General features: G+C 48.7%; 1 protein-coding gene across 28 annotated transcripts in view; it reads right to left on the bottom strand.

Annotated features, from left to right (window-relative positions):
• Nucleotides 1-2,531: 2,531 nt before the first annotated feature.
• Nucleotides 2,532-20,086, bottom strand: part of KIF1B (kinesin family member 1B) — a 146,413-nt gene continuing 128,858 nt past the window's right edge. For all 28 annotated transcript variants that reach the window (XM_086715627.1, XM_086715631.1, XM_086715632.1 and 25 more), the window contains 11 exons: nt 18,864-18,978; nt 17,865-17,998; nt 16,599-16,660; nt 15,060-15,205; nt 14,634-14,873; nt 13,459-13,530; nt 10,604-10,725; nt 8,495-8,644; nt 7,952-8,144; nt 7,625-7,743; nt 2,532-6,979 (listed from right to left, as the gene is read on the bottom strand). In XM_086715627.1, the coding sequence (XP_086571753.1) occupies nt 6,937-6,979; nt 7,625-7,743; nt 7,952-8,144; nt 8,495-8,644; nt 10,604-10,725; nt 13,459-13,530; nt 14,634-14,873; nt 15,060-15,205; nt 16,599-16,660; nt 17,865-17,998; nt 18,864-18,978 (1,396 nt within the window). In that variant the 3' untranslated portion in view covers nt 2,532-6,936. The remainder of the gene's footprint in view (nt 6,980-7,624; nt 7,744-7,951; nt 8,145-8,494; nt 8,645-10,603; nt 10,726-13,458; nt 13,531-14,633; nt 14,874-15,059; nt 15,206-16,598; nt 16,661-17,864; nt 17,999-18,863; nt 18,979-20,086) is intronic.

The following is a 20,086-nucleotide window of genomic DNA, read 5'->3' as shown; positions in this document are numbered from 1 at the left end:
TTCTGTCTCCCTCGCTCTCTGCCCCTCCCCCACTCGTGCATACTCTCTCTCAAAAATAAATAAACTTTAAAAAAAAAGCTCTCTCCTTTCTTCAAAACACAAACCTCTCCTGGACCCCATATTCTTGTCCCTTCTCCCCTCTACAGTACAAATCTCCACAGGAATTTTCTGTACTATTTCAACGTCTTCTCCCCCACCTTTCTCCTGAACCCACCCCAGGTAGGCTTACTTGGCACCACTCAAGACGACGTCCCTCTCCTCGCCAACGACCTTTGTAGGGCAGAGGCACTTGTAACGTCTTCTCCCATGTGAAATGGGCGCCGTTACTGGAACATTCCTGCTTCTGCCAGCCCCTCACAGACCCCCAGAAGAGAAAGGATAATTGTTGAGTTTGGGAAGCATGGACAGCCTGCCCGCTGCCTCCCCCCTGAGAAGACTCACCTGCCCTCAGAGCACACAGTCTGTTGTTCCTCATACTTCCGTGACTTGCAGTGGGCCCACAACAGTGGCACTGCTGTCCCTTGGAAGCTGATCGGGAATGCAGAATGTCAGGGGCGCTTGGGTGGCACAAGTGTCTGACTCTGGATCTCTGCTCAGGTCATGATCTCACAGTTCCTGAGTTCGAGCCCCAGATGGAGCTGTGTTGATGGCTTGGAGCCTGCTTGGGATTCTGTCTCTCCTTTTCTCTGCCCCTCTCCTGCTTGTGCATACATGCATGCACTCTCTCTCAAAATAAATAAATTTAAAACCAAAAAAAAAGTAAAGAAAAGAAATGCAGAATTTCAGGCTGCACCCCAGGACCACTCAGCCAGAATCCATGTTTTAGTGCGATCGCAGGCGAGTCTGGCGCACGCTAAGTCCAAGCTCGCCGACCCTCTAACCCTCACATTCTCTAATCGCACCTCTAATCGTCAACAAGACTGACCTGCCACGTGCCTTATTCGTTTCTCGGTTGGCTCTGAAATTGGGAAACAGCGGCGGTATTCTCTGGCTCCCTCAAACTGCCTAGACCTCCCTGTTGCCGAAACCTGTGGTCGCTGCTCCGTCTGCCCTTAACTTGGCAGCTGCACCGGACACGGTTCTGCAAACACGTCCTTAACCTGGTCACCACGTGCCGCTCTCTCCCCGTGGCCGCTTCCCTCGTCTTGGCCGAATCGTCCTCTTCCCCGCCCCGGACTCCTCGTCGCAGTGCTCCGGGACCCAACCCTTGGTTCACAGGCCCCGCCACTCAGTCCCGGGTCTCCTGGCCTCTCGCCTTTCTCTGTCATCCTCACGCTGACAACCCCCAAGCGTACGTCTGCGGCCCCTCCTCTGCCCTGGACCCAACGGCCTCAGCGACTGGACAGTCAGGTGGGAACGTGGGCACCTCCAAGGGAACATGACCGAAGCCAGATCCTTAATTCGGCCCCGCCCCCCCACCGTTCTCGCAATCTTCTTCAGCTCAGGCAGTCGCCATGCCGGCTGGGCTCAGGCGCACGTCCCGAGTCACCTCAGCAAACCGTTAGGGTCTGGCCACATCTCCCGCCTTCGCCGCTCCTACCTGGGTCCAGGCCGCCACCTCCCCCGGGGAGCACCGGGGTGACAATTTCCTATTTGGTCTCCCTTTCTCCACCGGCCCCCTAGTCGCACGCCACCCTGGCTGCTCCCCACTCAGCAGTTAGAATGGTCTTCTGGAAACAAAAAGGATCACGTGACTCCTCTCCCCCAGCCCTTCACTGGCTTCCTAGTTCACTCGCTGGGCCCTGGCTGCTTGCTGGTGCCGCGGGTTCAGGGTGCTCCCCCCCCTTAGCCCACACCAGCCTCCCTGCCGTCTTTGGAACCTACGGGGACACACCGCTGCCCCCAGGGCTCACACGCGTGTGTGTCCCCTCATTCAGGCGTCCGCTCCAGCGGCCTGTCAGCACAGGCCTTCTCTGACCACGTGGTCTGAAAGGACGCCTCCCTCTCACCCCTCCTCACCCTCCCTCAGCTGCCATTTGCTCTGTCACCAGGCGCTCGACGTTACGCATTCCACGCTCGTCACAAAGGTCCTTCCTCAAGGGTGCGGGAGTGCCAGGGCACATTCTGTTTGCTTCTGAGTCATCACCTCCCACCACGGCATCACTGCCTTCCGCCTGAACGCTGCTTCTCCCCACCCTGTCTGTCTGTCCGCGAACAACCAGCACAGGGGTCCCTGCTCATGCTCTGCTCCCAACGGGAATTTGTTAAATTAAGCACACGGGGTGAACAATTCACTTTCTCCCTCTAGAAAAACCACACCGCCACCGCAGAATCATTGGTAGGTATACAAACAGGGGCTTCGGGAGAACCCAGACAACACTCGGGAGGAAGGCACTTTCAGGGAAACGGCACAAAAAAATAGCACCGGGCTCTCTAATAACCCTACTTTGAACGATCAGAAAAGAACGTGTTGGTCACACCATGGTAACTTTTGGCCTAGAAAGGTCAGATCTCTGCAAGTCCAGAAGAGAAATCTTAAGTAAATACCTTTCAAAGGATGCAAGAATAAATGCATGTCAGGAGCCTTCCGATGCACTGGTTGTACCTTTATTATTTTTACCTCGTTCACTAATAATTCCGTGATGCAAGGTTACCATACACAGTTAGATAATGTCTGCATTGCACATCTAAGGCTATACAGCAAAAGAACGAGAATTAGTACAAATACAAGAACTATATTTACATTCTGTATACTCAAGCTCCAAACATCAGATCATATTTACATAATAAAACATGAAAATGAAAATCTGAAATTAATAATGTACATTGTTGCTAATGTGCTCAACTCCTTACTGGGGAGAGATCAGTTTGCAAAGTCTTGGTTCAAAAAGGCCACGTATGCTCCATGGGTTCTGTTGCAGCGCACGAGGATGGCGAGGAGAGACCCCGATAGGTGGCGCCTTGCACGCGAGCAGGCCGATGGACTCCTCGGGTGAACAGATGCCAGAATGTGCAGCCTGAAAAAAAGGGAACTCGGGACACACGGAGACGACACACAACAGCCAGGGTTTGGGAGGAGACCAACCTCAGCTCGGACCTTCTGAGCACAGCTTTTAACATGAAATTTGGATCAATTCTCATTCTTTCCATGAAATGATCACAAGCTTTCCTAAGGTTTCAAATACGACTTTCATAAATGGCCTTTTGAACAACAGCAGCAGATAATCTCTCAGCTGACATTTCAATTTGCTAAGGAAGCACAAATCAATACGTTCCTGCTACATACAGTAAAGGTCTGGCCACACACGTGGGTGTATCATCATTGGCCACAGTGGACAGCTGCAGTGTGTATGGGCCAGAGTCCTGTTTAAAATACATTCAGCAAACCTTCCACGAGCAGCAGCAGAATTAGTGTTTTCCTTTTAAGGAGCCGGTTAACAATCACATTTTAATAAGGGAACCCAAAGCAAAAACGAAGGACCCGAGTCCAATAGACAAATGAGCGAGCCCTGATCCCGTCCTGGAGACCCGTGTGGAACACAGCACGAGGAAACGGAGAGTACCGATAGCTGCCACACCCTGGGTCATCCGCTCTTTTCCAGTCCAATGTGCAATTAATTACAGCACTATAAATATACATATACCTTACAAAATTAAATATCCCTGTAAATTAGAACAAGCAGCAGGCAACAAAGTCTTTGCTTTGGAATATGTGCCAGGAGAAGTCATTTTAATTTTAGAGCCTTAAAGACCTTGCACAATGATCTTACCTTATCCCTTCATCATAAAAGAGCTGAAAAAAGAAATCCATCAAAAACATGAGTAGTTGTTTAAGTTCTATGCAGCTGAAGGGAAAAGAAAAGTACAACAATAGTGGTCGTTTAGTGGGGGGTGGGGGGGTGGGAATCGCTTCCCTTCCCCTCACAGTGAGCGCTCGAGCACTGTAACGACGTGCTGGGATCTGGGCGCCCACCACCCAAGCTGCCAGCAGCGGCCCTTCCCCACGCCCCTGGCTGTGTGCACGGATGGCTGGCCCTGCACGGCCCGGCCCGAGAGCTGGCTGACCCCCAGGCAGGCACAGAGGGGAGGAGGCTGTGGGTCCCAGCTTGGTGTGGGCTGTGAGGCCGAATTTTGCTTTGGCAGGAGAAAGGAGGGTGGGGAAGGAGGGGAAGAGAGGATTACTTCTAACTGGAACTCCTTTCTCCTTAATTTGCATAAGAGCTTTTTCTTTCTGTTTTTGTTTTGGGTTTTTTTTTTTTTTTTGGCTTGTTTGAAAGAATGCTTTAGGAAAAGAAAACCCACAAAAGAAACCCCTTACTTAAAAGGTAGTTTCCTTAAATACTAATATTAATATCATCTTAAGTATCAACTTTCCTGCCACCGTGGCTTCAGCTAAAGCCTCGTAAGTAGTTCCTGCCATAAATGCTCTCTCAGCTTCACAGTAGGGATGGACCTACCCAGAAAGAGAACATTAATCCCGAAACTGTTGCAACTCCAGTCTGAAAATGGGCCGCTGGAAGAAGAGGGGCCACCAATAAGGGCTGTCCTCAGATGGAGGGAAGCACACCTGCCTGAGACCCTGCGGGCCTCACACGTCCTGCTCCTCAGGCGGCCCTCTTACCCGGGGGGTGTTATGAACGGTCCGGTCCTACCTGTCTTAATACCCGACACCTCCAAAGCAAAGACTTTCCAAGCCAGTTTTGTTTGAGTTAGAAGAAAAACCAAACGTCATTTCAGTCTGTCACGTGATTTTACTCTCCCTCAGCCCTCCCCACCTCCCTCTGTCACAGATCCAGGGCCCTCTGTCAGACTCTGTGACAAACAGCGGTGGCACCTGTGACTTCACTAAAAGCCATCTTCCAATTTCATCTTCATTTCCCTGCAACTGGATTTCATTCCAGTCCAGAGGCTGTCTCTAAGCACCGACAGGTCCTGGATTTGAGTATACACCAGAAGGGCATACCGTGCCCATTAGACGATGAAGGAACCTCTAACTACATTAAAAATCTCACACACCGCTTAGAAAACAAGTAACATCACAGTTAATGACCTATGTTTAAGGAGAGGAAAAAAGTTAAAAATCTACTGTAGAGTTTTTATTGATCACTTTGCAGCTAAGGTCACCGCCTGTGATTTCTATCCTTTCTTTTACGCTCACCACGATTCACTTTTCCTCCCCTTGGCCAGGCAATTGTACCGAAGCCGGGAGACCTGTTCTCAGAGACGAGCCCAACCGGGAAGTCAGAAGCAAGGGTCTGTGGCCAGCGTGCTGCCCGGCTCTCGTCCACAGCACCAACCGCGTGCCAGCCCCTGCCCCCGTCCCGCCTGACGCAGACAGTCGGCCGGACCCCACAGAGTCGGCAACTTCACGGCTGGGGCCCTCAGTCTCCACAAGGTGGGAGAGGGCAGCTACTTTCCTGAGCGCCCGAGGGGTGGTCAGAGCTTTGTGTGAGGGAGGTGAAAAGGATGGTACGGAACACCCCAGGCCAACTGGCAAAGCAGCTGGAGTAACCCGGAGGCCGTCTCTTCCCCAGCTCGTTCCCAGAAAACGTGACTTTAACTGGCAGCTGAAAGAGAAAGAGTATCTATCTTCTTCCATGATGGCTTCTGGATGCAGACGACCCTGATCCGTCAGGGAAAGAGATGGGCAGCAGCGAGCTTCCTCCTCCCTCCTCCGGCAATACTTCCACATCCGACAAAGATGGCCAAGGAGGAGAGGCCAGGCGGACGCAGCAGCCAACCACTGGGGCCGTGGCTCAGGCGCACCTCCTCTCTGCCCCCGGATGTCCTCTTGTTTTGTTTTAGTGGTGGGAAGGGAGTGGTTTTAATCCTGGGATCCAGAAGGCAAAGCCTGCCATGTCTGCGTATTTATGATTACAGGGGGGAGAAGCATTACTGAAAGTATTTTCCACTTGACAAGGATCATTGAAAATGCCCAGGAGTCAGAGGGAGGCTTCGCGTCTACACTTGAAGTTACGCTTGTTCGATCAAAGGGAGCTACAAGGATCACAAGGTCACTGCTCGGCATCACCACACTTATGATGGTAACAGTGACCCCCAGAAGGTGAGTCGCTCCCCCCTTGTGGATCACTGGTGTATGACGCTGCACTAATTCCAAACTGTACCACCAGCACTAATGACAAGAAGAGAAATGAGAAATTCTGAGAGAAAAACCGTTCACAGGAATCCTGCTCTGAGGAACTGCTCTCATCCTACCGTCCGTCCGCCTTCATGAGCTGTTGCCAGATCCCACGGTCCTCTCAACCGTGCTGGCAATATCCTTGGCTTTTCCCTTCCCGCTGTTCCAGGCCTGCTACAAAGTCCTCCCTTCTCTCTTCCACTAAAAGAAAACCGCACAGCTACATTCTAACGAAGCTCCAATTTCAGAGAACACACCTGTGCCATTTCCAAGCTCACTACAACCTTTTCCCTGAATGGAAAATGCAGGGATTAGCAACGGCAAAAGGAGAGGGAAGGGGAAAAGGTGAGTTTTTTCCTTTTAGGTTTAAAAAAATGCCAGATGTTTCCTCCCTTAGTCTCTGAAGCCACCCCCCAAAATTAAAGTGATTATCACAAATAGAGAAAAGAAAAAAAGGTATTATGTTGTCTTAAAAAACAGACCAAGATATCCAAAGACAGCAGTACAGACATCACAGGTGGTCATATGGGGACCCATCATACAAAAGGAAGCCAGAAGTCACGAAAAAATAATTTGGAGATTCACCGGAGCCCCTCTGGGTCGTTTGTGTTTGTTCGTTTGTTTTTCTCCCTTTTGTTAGGCCACGTGCTATTACCACGATTCTCAGCACAGGAAAAAAGAAGGATACAGAGCAACGGAGACGGGGACCAGTAGAGCGAGAAAGAGTGTTGACAGGAGGGAAAGCAGTTACGCCACAGGCTTACACACGAGAGGGGCCGTCAAGAATCACAGAGAGAAGTGAGGGGCAACACTGACTTTATCTCTCGAAGGCGAGTGAGGGCGCTCGGCAGAGTCACTTAGTACTTCGGTTCGCTCGGGCACCTGCGGGACAGTTTCGACCTACAGGTGACAGAGGGAAAGGAGGTTAGAAAGCTGGATGCAGACGACCTTCTACTCACAGGTCTCTTTCCTCTGCGGTTCCCTCCTTGAGCTTCTGCCCTCCCCTCCGGCAGCCAAGACCCAGGTCTCCAGACTCCCCGAATAAGCAGGCTAAGCTGTGGTCTTCCCCATTCTGGGGCCCCCGGACACACGCCCCTCACGAGCTCAGAGGCTTGATCACAGGGCAGAATTCTGGGACACCTGGAAGGTTCTCACCACCTTCCCTTGACTCAGTCCCACGGACCCCAGCTGCAGACCCCTTAAGAACGAAAAGTCAAGGGGCGCCTGGCTGGCTCAGTGGGTGGAGCATGGGACTCTTGACCTCGGGGCTGTGAGTTCAAGCCCCACGCTAGGTGTAGAGATTATTAAAAAAAAATAAATTTTAAAAAAAAAGTCAAAGCAGGGCATTAACTGGGTACAGATGTGACCAGGTCCTCTTAGCCATTCAGGACACCAGGAGGCACCACCATCTTATAACTACACTCAACGTTGCCCTCCTTCCTCTATTTTCAACCTACTTTTGGGGAACAACACTTTCTTCTCAGTTTATATTGATGTCACTGGGGCCAAAAGCCAGGAGAAGAAGGAAACACGAGGACTTCTTACCGTATCGTGCCAGCAAGCAGTGGGTTAAAGGCATACAACCAGTCGTTCATGTCTTTGTCATTGAGAGCCTGTAGAAGGACCCCACGATGCTTCGTGCATACAGCAAAGATGTTAGGTGTCTGAAAGAGACATGGGTAAGTGGAAAAGTTACGATGGCTGCTGACAATGGGGACCACCCTGCCATATTCACAGGTGCCCAGCACTTCGTATTGAGGGTTCAGAGAGACCGGACACATAGAAGAGATGCCACAGCATACAACAGAGAGTTTGGAACTCAGCAGGGAAGGGCAGACGGTGGCAATAAAAAGCCAAGAGAGCAGGACTGACCTTCACCATGGCCTGCTGGTCCTCACTGTATTCCACCTGTGCTGTGGACAGGTTAATGATGCCACGCTCCACTGGGTCTTTGTCGCTGTTATAGATGAAGACATAAGGGCGACGGACCACGACGAAATGTTTAGCCCAGTTGCTATAAAGCGGTTCCTTGAAATGCAGGTATCCTTTCTTAGAGACCACTGAGCTAAAAAGGACAGTACAAGAGAGGTTAGTTTCTCACAAAAAGAAAGGAATCATGGCCTGAGGACCATGAAAATATGTCTGACCTGGACCTAGTCCCTATTATGAACAAAATAGGCAAAAGATCGCTTTGGCCTAGAATCTTCTCCGCTGAAGTAATACTGCAGAACAGCATAAAGCAGCACCATAGCAGATGCCTTGCAAGACACAGGTGAGCAGGATCCCAGCCCAGCTCTCTCCTCCCAGATTCCATTGGCATTAGACGGTAACATTCACCTCATGTACAAGAGCAGAGAGTAAATTACTGCTGATTTATTTCTTATACCTGGCATCCCTGGGCAATACAGTACTCACCCTGGTCTAATTTCTTCAATATCTGGAACAAGATTGAGAAATTCATTTTTTCCTGCACGGGCCAAATAGGGCGTTTCCACAGTTGGGACAATCTGAAACTGTTCAAATTCTGGGCAGGGACTAGAGGCCCGGGAATTGGCTTCTGGGGTCCTTTAAAAGAGAGAGGGGTTAGGGGTAACAAGGAGCTTCAGCAAGGTCAATCCATAATGTGCACAACCCCCTCACCAGGAGGAACAAGACCTCCCTCAACAGCAGGGGCCTTGCAAACATCGGTTCCAGAGAGCTCGGCTGACAAGACAAGCTGCTGTTAGGAAGTTAATTCCAAATTCAACTGGGGTCATCCTTCAGAAGCTACGAAAGCCACCACCAAATCACACAGTCCCTCTTCCTACTCCGAAGCCCTCTGAACAGAAGCCTCTTGGGCATGAACTCCATTCCCTTACATGTTTCTATTTAGTCCCAAGGTCACAACTAGGGCAGTGGTCCTCAAAGTGCAGTCCCTGACAGGAGGCATCAACCTCACCTGGGAACTTGGTAGAAATTCAGTCTCGGGGTTCTGAGCCAGATGTACAGAATCAGAAATGCTGGGTTGGAGTTCAGCCACCTGCACTTTAACAAGCCTCCCCAGTGATGCTGACGTGCACTAACGTCTGCGAACCGCTGCTCTAAGGGGCTGGCAGAGAGCACGCAAGCGGGAAGAAAGACCCGGCAGAGCAGAGCTGCAGCACCGAGCTGGCCCGGTCCAGGACAGTTACGGGAGGACTTCCTGTGCTCTGCACTGTGACTTGTCATCGCAGAGCAGCCTAGCCTAATGACGTGTATTCCACCAATTCTAAAATTTCTGAACACTTCACTTCACCACTTCTCGAGTCGGGATGCACCTTACAGCTGACGACGGGTCACATTTTAGGTAGCAGTGCTTTTTCTCTCTCAGTGGCACGTAAAATAATGTGTTATAGTTGATGACATCCTCAATTTAATTAAATTGCCTGGTTGTGTTACTTTCTCTGCCACGGTCAACTGTGGCAGTGCTGGTGTGGCAGGACAGGCAGCTGGACGGTACCAGGAGGGCTCTCTGACAGGTGAGCACAGTGAATGGAGACGGGCATAGGAGTTTGATGGTGAGTTGCAAACAAGTGATTACAGTGATGATTCACAGAATCTAGACTACATTTGTCTCTATTGTTGTTATCAACACGTTTCACTGTGTCATCAAAATACTTTTTCCAAAGTAGTTTCAAACTGCTTTCCCCACGATGAGGCTTCCTCTGTCGGACAAGATTCGGGAGCCTGATGTGAGAAGGAGCAGGAGCGTCTCCCCAGGACTGGGATATCCAGAAAAGGCTCCCACATCCTTCTGAGTACTGCCTAGAGGGATGGTCCTGCCCTCAGCTGAGCACCACTGAGCTCTAGGAAGGCTGGAACTTCCCCTGGTTCTTAAATTAGCTTCTCTCAGTGAAGTCTGGATACTTGCTTTTTATTTATTTATTTTTTAGGTTTATATTTATTTATTTTTAGTAGTCTCTACTACCAATGTGGGGCTCAAACTCACGACCCCGAGATCAAGAGTTATATCCTCCACCAACTGAGCCAGCCAGGCACCCCTTTCATTTTTTTTAACAAAAAAAAATTTTTTAAACGTTTATATACTTATTTTCCAAATGTTTAATTATTCTCTCTGCAGGGGCAGAGAGAGGAGGAGACACAGAATCTGAAACAGGCTCCAGGCTCTGAGTTGTCAGCACAGAGCCTGATGCGGGCCTCGAACCCATGAATTGTGAGATCATGACCTGAGCCGAAGTCGGATATGCAACTGACTGAGCCACCCAGGCGCCCCTAAAAAAAATTTTTTTTAATGTTTATTTATTTTTGAGAGAGGAGAGAGTGGGAGAGAGAGAGAGACAGAGTGTGAATGGGGTAGGGCCAGAGAGAGAGAGACACAGAATCTGAAGCAGGCTCTAGGCTCTGAGCTGTCAGCACAGAGCCGCATGCGGGGCTCGAACTCATGAGCTGTGAGATCATGACCTGAGCCCAAGTCAGATACTTAATCAACCAAGCCACCCAGGAACCCCTTATTTATTTTTTTTAAAAGCAAACGAAGGTACTTACTTCTGCTCCTGAGAGTTGCTCCGAGCTTCTACCAGAGAAGGGCAGGTGGAGGAGGGAGTGAGGGTGGCACTGCTGAAGCTGGACACGGACGGATCCCGTCCGATAGGAGAGACATCAGACAGCTGGAGGCAAACACAAGACAGCGAGTGAGATTCCGCTGGGAAAACAGAACGCCCCTGCAGCGAGGAGCTGTGGTATAGATGTATATATATGTACAGATTTTTTTTAAGACTTACAAATACGGTATGGGCTGAGTGTCATAACAGGAATCATTTACAAAAGAGGCAAGGCTGGCTTTTTATTTCGTGACTGTCCTCCTGCATTCAGTAAATGACCCTGTCTCTAGGAGCCCAGCACTTAGAACAACAGGCACTATTCTAAGAATATGGCAGAGGCCCCGCCCTGCTGGCGCTTCCATTCTAAGTGGAGAAGGCAGACAACAAACAAATCCACGAACACTCTGAGAAGTGTCAGGTAGTCCTAGGATCCAGTGGTTCTACTACTGACTATTTACCCAAGGAAAATGAAAACACTAATTCAAAAAGATATATGCACGCCTCTGCTCACTGTAGCATTATCTACACTAGCCAAGATATGGAAGCAACTCAAGTGTCTGTCAGTAGATGAACGGGTAAAGAAGACACTGTACGTATACACAATGCAGTATATACACAATGCACTCCATAAAAATGAACGACATCTTGCCATTTGTGACAAGATGGATGGACCTGGAGAGTACTATGCTAAGGGAAATACGACAGAGAAAGACAAATACCATGTAATTTGACTTATACGTGGACCTAAAAAACAAAAAACAAAACAAACGGACTCTTAAATACAGAGAACAAAATGGGGGGAGGTGGGTGAGGGGATGGGTGAAACAGATGACGGGGATTAAGAGGTACAGGCTTCCAGTTATACAATAAATAAGGGCGCCTGGGTGGCTCAGTCGGTTGAGCATCCAACTTCAGCTCAGGTCATGATCCTGCGGTTCACAGGTTGGGACCCCACATCGGGCTCTGTGCTGACAGCTCAGAGCCTGGAAACTGCTTCGGATTTTTTGTCTCCCTCTCTCTCTGCCCCTCCCCAGGGTGCACACTCTCTGTCTCTCTCTCAAAAATAAATAAACATTAAAAAAATAAATAAACAGGGGCGCCTGGGTGGCTTAGTTGGTTAAGCATGCAACTTCAGCTCAGGTCATGATGTCAGGGTTCATGGATTCGAGCCCTGCGTCGGGCTCTGTGCTGATGGCTCAGAGCCTGGAGGCTGCTTTGGATTCTGTGTTTCCCTCTCTGTGTCCCCTCCCCTGCTTGCACTCTGCCTCTCTCTTAAAAAATAGAGATTAAAAAAATTTTTTTAGTTTTTATTTTTTAATGTTTTTATTTATTTTTGAGACAGAGACAGAGCATGAGCAGGGGAGGGGCAGAGAGAGGGAGACACAGAATCTGAAGCAGGCTCTAGGCTCTGAGCTGTCAGCACAGAGCCCGACATGGGGCTCGAACTCACGGCCTGTGAGATCATGACCTGAGCTTAAGTGGGATGCTTAACCGACTGAGCCACCCAGGCGCCCCCCCAAAAATTTTTTTTAAGAAGTAAAATAAAGGGGCGCCTGGGTGGTGCAGTCGGTTAAGCGTCCGACTTCAGCCAGGTCACGATCTCGCGGTCCGGGAGTTCGAGCCCCGCGTCAGGCTCTGGGCTGATGGCTCAGAGCCTGGAGCCTGTTTCCGATTCTGTGTCTCCCTCTCTCTCTGCCCCTCCCCCGTTCATGCTCTGTCTCTCTCTGTCCCAAAAATAAATAAACGTTGAAAAAAAATTTTTTTTAAATAAAGAAAAAAAAAAGAAGTAAAATAAATAAGTCACAGAGATGACAATTACAGCACAGAGAATAGTCAATGATGCCGTAATGATATCCTATAGTGACAGATGGGGACTATACTTATTATAATCATGGTGAGCACTGAGTGATATACAGAATTATTCAATCACTAAGTTGTACACCTGAAGCTAATATAACACTGTATGTCAATTATACTTCAATAAAGAAAATGTCAGATAGTGGTAAGTGCTACAGCAAAAAATAAACCAAGGAAAGAGGTCAGAAAGTTTCGGGAGCTGTTGGCTTTACATAGGGTGGTTAAGGAGTCGATACCTGAGCGGAAAGATGAAAAAGATAAAGGAGCCTATCATGGGAACATCTGGAAGAAGACTATTCCAAGGGAAGGGACAGCGAGGGTGTAAAGATCTGCTATAGGCAGAAATGAAGCTGGCATGTCTAAGGAACAGCAAAAAAGGTCAAAGTAACTAGAACAGAGTGGATGCTGGAGAGGCTCTTTAAAGTGTTCACCTCATGGGGCGCCTGGGTGGCGCAGTCGGTTAAGCGTCCGACTTCAGCCAGGTCACGATCTCGCGGTCCGTGAGTTCGAGCCCCGTGTCAGGCTCTGGGCTGATGGCTCAGAGCCTGGAGCCTGTTTCCGATTCTGTGTCTCCCTCTCTCTCTGCCCCTCCCCCGTTCATGCTCTGTCTCTCTCTGTCCCAAAAATAAATAAACGTTGAAAAAAAATTAAAAAAAAAAAAAAGCAACAACATTATGCCGCCAAGAACCTCAGGACCTCTAGTGTCCTGTCTTGCAGTGACGTACCAGCCCCTATAGGATCTTCCCTGAGGGATTTGGGGAAAAGCCAAAATGTTTCCCATCTGATTAACACCCTAAGAGACACCGGGGAGTACTCGTATCTTCAAAAGTCAGTGTTCTGACTCTAAACAATGAAGATATGTCCTACATCCTCAAACACGACGCTACCCCCATCTGAAGGCACCTAAAAGCAGGGAGACCCGGAGAGGAGATCTGAGCTCACCTTACAGTCACTGATGCTGCCATGCAGCTGGCTGAATTCCCGGTTGAAAGTGTGCGTGAGAAGTTGCAGGCACTGGGGACAGAAAGGCACGTGTAAGTTTCAGTGGTTAAACGAAGCCCTGGATGCAAGGCAGGAAGAGAAAATAACAGGCCTAAGACACACAGTGGGGCTCAGGTGCTGACCAAACAGCTCCAGAAATTAAATACGGATACAGCAAGCGAAGCCTGGCATACGTCTAACAAAGGTAAATTCAGTGGATTAAAAAAGCTATTCTCAGGACCACAAAAATGAATGGCTGCCACCACCACAGTTTGGAGCAACAGCTCCCCTTCCGACTTGTCCCCGTACTAGAAGGCGTGGAGACCTCTGGATGGAAGTATTTTCTTAAGCCAACTAGAAGGCCATTCGGTTATTGACACCCCCCACCCCGGCCCCCACCATTTCTCCATTCCACTGTTGGCCAGTTGCCCAGGCTCCATATGCCTGGGAGTCATCCTCGACGACCCCTCTGCCCTCTCCCACCCCACCCAGGCGACAAGGGGGGGCTGATTCCACCTCCCCGGCGTCTCTTCCGTGACTGCTCTTCCTCCTCACCCTGTGGCCTCTGGCCTCAGCTGAGACCCGCACCGTCTCTATCTGGATCACCATGCTAACGAGCTCTTTGTGCCTCTAGTCTCTTGTCACCACAAACCCACCTTCTTTATTGCTGCCACAGGAGTCTTCCTAAAACATGAATACCTGCTTAAAATATTTCCGCATCACCCCAGGACCCTCTAAACTCTATTCCAGTCCACAGACCCTGCCAGGTCTGGTCCTGTCCCATGTCTCCGACTCCATCTCCCGCCTCTGCCCACATCACCCGCATGATTCCCCAGCGCTGACGGTACAGCACACGAGGCTCCCTCTGGCGCAGACTTTCAAGGTCAGCTCGCCGGCGCCAGCCCGCGGAGGCCCCTCCTCTGGCTGCCCCAGGTTCCAGACACGCACCTCTATCACATACTTGTCACCCGGTTCCCTGGGAGCTCAGTATGGGTAGAAACCGAGTCTTATTCTACCTTCCCAGCTAGCACAGGCCTCGAAACAGAGGCCCTCAAAGGTGGTGGAAAATGAAAACTCCAGCTGGCTCACGGGGCCTCACGGGGGAAAATGCTCCGCAAAGAGAAAGGGAGTCACACCTTGGTAGCCAGCTCCTTCTCTCGATCCACCAGGCTTTCGATGTCCGTGGAGTCGTAGCCGCTGCTCTCGCTGGGGGTGATGGCACTTTCAAAGGTGGTGGTAGAGATCTGAGAGGAGATGCTGGTGGAGGTGCTGAGGGTCCCACTGCTGAGGCTGGGGGACAGTGAGTCACTCAGGGATTTGGGGATGCTGTCACCAAGTCTCTCGCGCAGCAGCAGGAAGTGGCGAGTTTTCTCCACCTAAGAAGATCAACACAGTGGCCTCAGCGAACGCAAAGCTCATTAAGATCTTCATAAGCGAAATATCGTGCCTCTACCACGATCGAAAGCCGAAAAGCCAGGATCACGTAGAGAAGGTGAGCATGCGACCCACACTTTGGGAGTTGTGCCCAAGAGTTCATCTGAGCAGCTCCTGCCCTCGGATACCTCGTGAAGGAGCTCCAGCTTCTCCAACTCCCACTGGTGCTCAAGGATGAGGCTGTCCCCGCGGGGCCGCCAGCCTGCTAAGTTCTCTTCTCCCCGCACATAGGCCACTGACGTATCCAAGATTTTTCTTCTCCTTCTCTGCATGCCTGGGGCAAGAGGACAAAGTCTTTTATTCAGAGAAAAATCTGATTCCATTTTTAGCTCCAAACACACTAATAACTCATATACATGGCAAACTAAGACACTTAGTCAAGATACCTGGGATTTTATTAATAATAATTCACCTCTTTTCCCCAAAGCAATTCTCTGAACCTCTTTTAAAACTGAGTTTTATATTCTTCAATAATCAGGGCGACTGTAACACAACCTGAGAAAATGCCCAAGTTGTTATGTTACATGAAAATACAGAAAGATCAAATTGTACCCTATGGTTCCAAATACATCCATACAAAGAAAGCAGGAAAGGACCATCCCCGTACTCCCCCCACACACCCACATTCAGGAGCTCAGTTAGGATGGCAGATGGCAGATGGCTTCAGCCCCATCATTTCCCATTAATTTCTAAAAATATACTGTTTTTACATATCGAAGATACAAACTTACGTTACTTAAAAAAATTTCTCAAGGAAACATCTGGACACCGTCAATAGCTACTATTGGGACTTGGATTCACGCTCAAAGTCTTTTTTTAATCTACATCTTAACTGCGGGCCCTGACCTTTTCCCGTATATGTTCTCTAAAATGATTCAAGCTCACCTTAATCAAATGTTATTTATTTGTTTATTTTTAAGTGTACTTATTTATTTTGAGACAGAGACAGTGTGAGTGCGGGAGGGGCAGACAGACAGGGAGGGAGAGAGAAAGAGAATCCCAAGCAGGCTCCATGCTGCCAATGCAGAGCCCGATGTGGGGCTCGAACTCACGAGACTGAGAGATCATGACCTGAGCCGAAATCAAGAGTCAGATGCTTAACCGACGGAGCCATCAGGTGCCCTCAAATGTTTTTTAAAACCACTGATTTTTGTCCATGTTCCGGTTTATAAATCTAGAAATGCAAAGGGCTGCTTAAGGCCACCAAGCCAGAGAGAGAAGTAACAGCAGCCCAGAGAGACATCCGAAAGGGCACCGAACAAGTTCAACTTAATAATTTGTCTTCCTAGGGCACAGGAAGTTCAAATTCTAGCTTGACAACACCTGTAAGGTGACACTGCCAAGTTACCTTTGGGGCTAACGTGGAGAGGGAAATGGTTATGAGGTCTGGAAAGCTAAATTCATTCTCACACACTCAAAGTTTTTATAATATGCAACAACCTCCTAACATTTTGTTCAGTACAGTTTTTGTAACTGTTCTGCAGGTCATAAACCAAACAGTGTTGTTACTCAGAAAAAGGTAACTCCCACCACCACCAAAAAACTGGCTTATAAAATATACTTGGTTTCTACAAAATTTTCCTACTCGTGTAGGTTAGATTTTTGACATAAAATACTCCAAACACAGGCAAAGATAACCATCACCTCTCTGACCCACAAGGGCTTACCTGGACTGCCCGTGTCTGCCATTTTGCATAGACTGAGTTCATAAATTCCAGTGACACGATTGCTATTTGAATTAAAACAAACACTTGTTTAACTTCTCATGGCACAAAAACAGGAAAATCTCAATTCTCTCTACTTAACACACTGTCTCCTCTGGAGGGACTGCAGCCCACCCTTAAATATAATTACAGACATTTCTCACTTCTTTTTTTATTCTGAACTTAAGAAGTATACTTTTTCCCAGGAGGAGTTTGTTTTCATGCAATCTTTTGAATTACTTCAAAGGATGAGTAAAATTGAATGATGAACCCAAAAGTTTATAATACAAAGATAAAAGTTAAAAATCTGTGTTTTCTTTTTTTTTAATTTTGTTTAATGTTTATTTATTTTTGAGACAGAGACAGAGCGTGAGCAGGGGAGGAGCAGAGAGAGAGGGAGACAGAATCCAAAACAGGTTCCAGGCTCTGAACTGTCAGCGCAGAGCCCGATGCGGGGCTCGAACTCACAAACCGCGAGATCGTGACCTGAGCCGAAGTCGGACACTTAACCGACCGAGCCACCCAGGCATCCCAAAAATCTGTTTCCTTACCACGAGAGACAAGACAGGGGCAGAGGAAGGTCTGACCAGAATGAAATGATAAACATCAACTTTGGGGGCATGTCATGAGGAAGGTTACTGAACCCTCCACTGTGTTAGTAACGCATATTTATTTTGAGAGAGAACGTGTGTGCACACATGCGTGGAGGAGGAGCAGAGAGAAGAATCCCATGCAGGCTCCACACGCTGTCAGCAGAGCCTGACGCAGGGCTTGATCTCTCAAACCTCGAAATCACGACCTGAGCTGAAATCAAGAGTCAGACGCTTAACCAACTGAACCACCCAGGCGCCCCAGTAACATGTATTTTTTAAGCTGAGTGGTGACACACAAACATTCCCTGTATTCGTCTTGGCGGATTTCTACAGATCTTAAATATGAATAAGTCTTTAGAAGAAGAACGTCCCAACGGTAATCAGTTAGAAATAATGACATCTGAAAGAACACTTAGTCCCTGAAAAACTGCTGAGTGTTCACAATGTAATAGTCTTCCTTCCTTCATAAGCTCGTCCATCCATCAGTATTCCATTAAATGCCAACATTTAAAAGTTACTGCCCTTCAGGCATCCGGTTGTAAGCTAAGCCCGCAGCAGCAAGCCAGGCACACTTCGGGCTCTGCTGACCCTGCAGTGGGCAGACCAAATGGAAACTAAACTTGTCTCAGAAACTTACGAGTCCGGTGACTTCGAGTAGCCACTGCCAAAGAGGCTGCGCAGAGAGCGTGGCGGCGAGATCTTGGCGTCCCGAGAGTAGAAGACCATGCACACATCTTTGGTGATGACCGCCGGCTGGATGCAATGATCCAGCTGAAAGCAGAGAGGGGTGGGCCCCGATGAAACCCAGACGGAGCACTGTGGCAGGAGTCTGTGCACTGCCACAGTTGGAGAGCTGGTCCCAGATGGGGGGCGGGGAGATTTCAGCTCTGCCAGTCGCTTCACCAGCAACTCGGCAGACGATGCGTGCAAGAGTAGGCGGTGGTCCTCGCAGCTGCTTTGCTTTTCTGAACTATTTTTAAAAGTTTTTTCTGTAATAACGGTTACTATTTATTGTTTCTTATGTGCCAATCACTGTCCTAAATGCTTATATGTGATCTCTCAACACCTTTCTGGGTAAATGCCATTATGTTTACCCTTGTTTAAGAAACGAGGGAACTGAGGCAGAGAGAGACGAAGTCCCTGTGTAAGGACATGCTGGCAGTAAGCGGCCGCACAGGGACCTGCGCTCAGTTGGGCTGGTTCCAGGGTCTGTGCTGTTAACCACGACCGGGCTCTGCCCACAACTGCAAAAACACGAGGCAAAGTTTTCTTAAACTCATACATTCTTTGAAGAATGGTGATTAAGCCACTAAAACTCAAGCTATAGTAGAAATCATAGGGCTTTTTTATTTTAAAGTTTATTACTATTTTTTTGAGTCATCTCTAACACCCAAAATGGGGCTCGAACTCACGACCGACCCCAAGGTCGGGAGTCGCAACCTCTTCTGAGCCAGCCGAACACCCCGTCATATAACTTTTCGATTAAACAGAGACTAGGAACAGAATCTCCTACAACCAGAACGGCAGCAAACGGTTGACAAAAATCTGTCAAATCATTCCTCTTCATCTCCCATGGTCATCTGCCCACTGCTCAGGGCTGGCCATTTGTGGCCATTCAAGTTCAGAGTCTCCTCACCTCTAGGTATGCTGACAAGGTCATGTAGATCTTTTCCCCATAGGGTGTCACTCGGTTCAGAAGGAGAGAGTTATGGAGGGAGCTGTCCCACACGGCCTCGAAACGGTAGAAGGTCCTAAGGTCAGAAAGGCGAGAGGCAATTACCCAAAGAAGTGAAGTCACCTTAGTCGAGGTACTGTCACTGTCAGTAACACTACCGACACCCACAAACACCTGCAATATATCGAAATCTAACAACACAGTGGAGGCTTTATCCCCTCGGAGGAAGAGGTAGGCCCCCCGTCTCTCACCCCACCCACTACCCAGGAGCACTCAGCTATGTCTCCCCCCACCCCCACCCCACAAGCCTGCTTTTCTGCCTATAAACATAAAAATAGAGCAATCAAAGAGATCAGGATGAAAAGGGTAAGTGGGTACAGACAGAAACTAAAGGAAGAAAGCCAAAAGGAGCTCCTCCATCAGTCAACAAAGAGAGCAGGAAACAAATCCTCAGTAGCTTGTAAACCTGTCTTCACATCACAGTCTGGTCTGGAGCCTCAGAAATGTCACAAACATACCTGAGAAGATTGATGGAGGAAAGAGGCAGGATAATTTAAGTACTGGGAGTCTTATTTTAAATTAAAAAACAAGTGGTTATCCTTAGCTGATGTTGCAGAAAAAGAATAATTTTAAAGTAGAGCTGGCTAACTACTATTTGTTACTTTTCAAAAAAAAAAATCCACATGAAAACCAATCTTACATTTAAATAACAACTAGAAGCTTGATTTAATGAGTACTTATAAACTTTTTAAAGTTGTTCTCGTATCTTCTTTGTAAAACCCCACAGGGCTGACCTGGCCTGACATCGGTTCTGCCCATTCTGCAGTCTCATCTGAAGCACTGTGCTGAGTTACAGACCAGCCCCCGACTGCCTGCAGTCCCCCCGCAGGGCCCACGCAGGCTCCGTAACAGGTGTCTACCTCCGACAGTGCATGTTCCATCACTACTGGCTCTCGCCCGACTCAGCTGGCAAGCGTTTGTGCACACTCTGCTTCCTGCCCAATACACTCCTCCTAACTCCTTCCCAAATGGTAACCTTGCTATTGCTGTCTTTTCTAGATTTCCTGTGACAAATAACTGGCGTATTTTCTCTCTAAACACATGCCCGTGCTTCCTTCTCCTGAAACTGTCGAGAGAAAACAATTCACTTCTAAAAGAACTCCCTAGCCACACCTCATCCTCCA

Source organism: Puma concolor, chromosome C1 (assembly GCF_028749965.1).
Source record: "Puma concolor isolate L17-30 chromosome C1, mPumCon1.1.hap2, whole genome shotgun sequence".
Classification (NCBI taxonomy): domain Eukaryota; kingdom Metazoa; phylum Chordata; class Mammalia; order Carnivora; family Felidae; genus Puma; species Puma concolor.
This window is presented reverse-complemented; position numbering and strand designations above follow the sequence as displayed.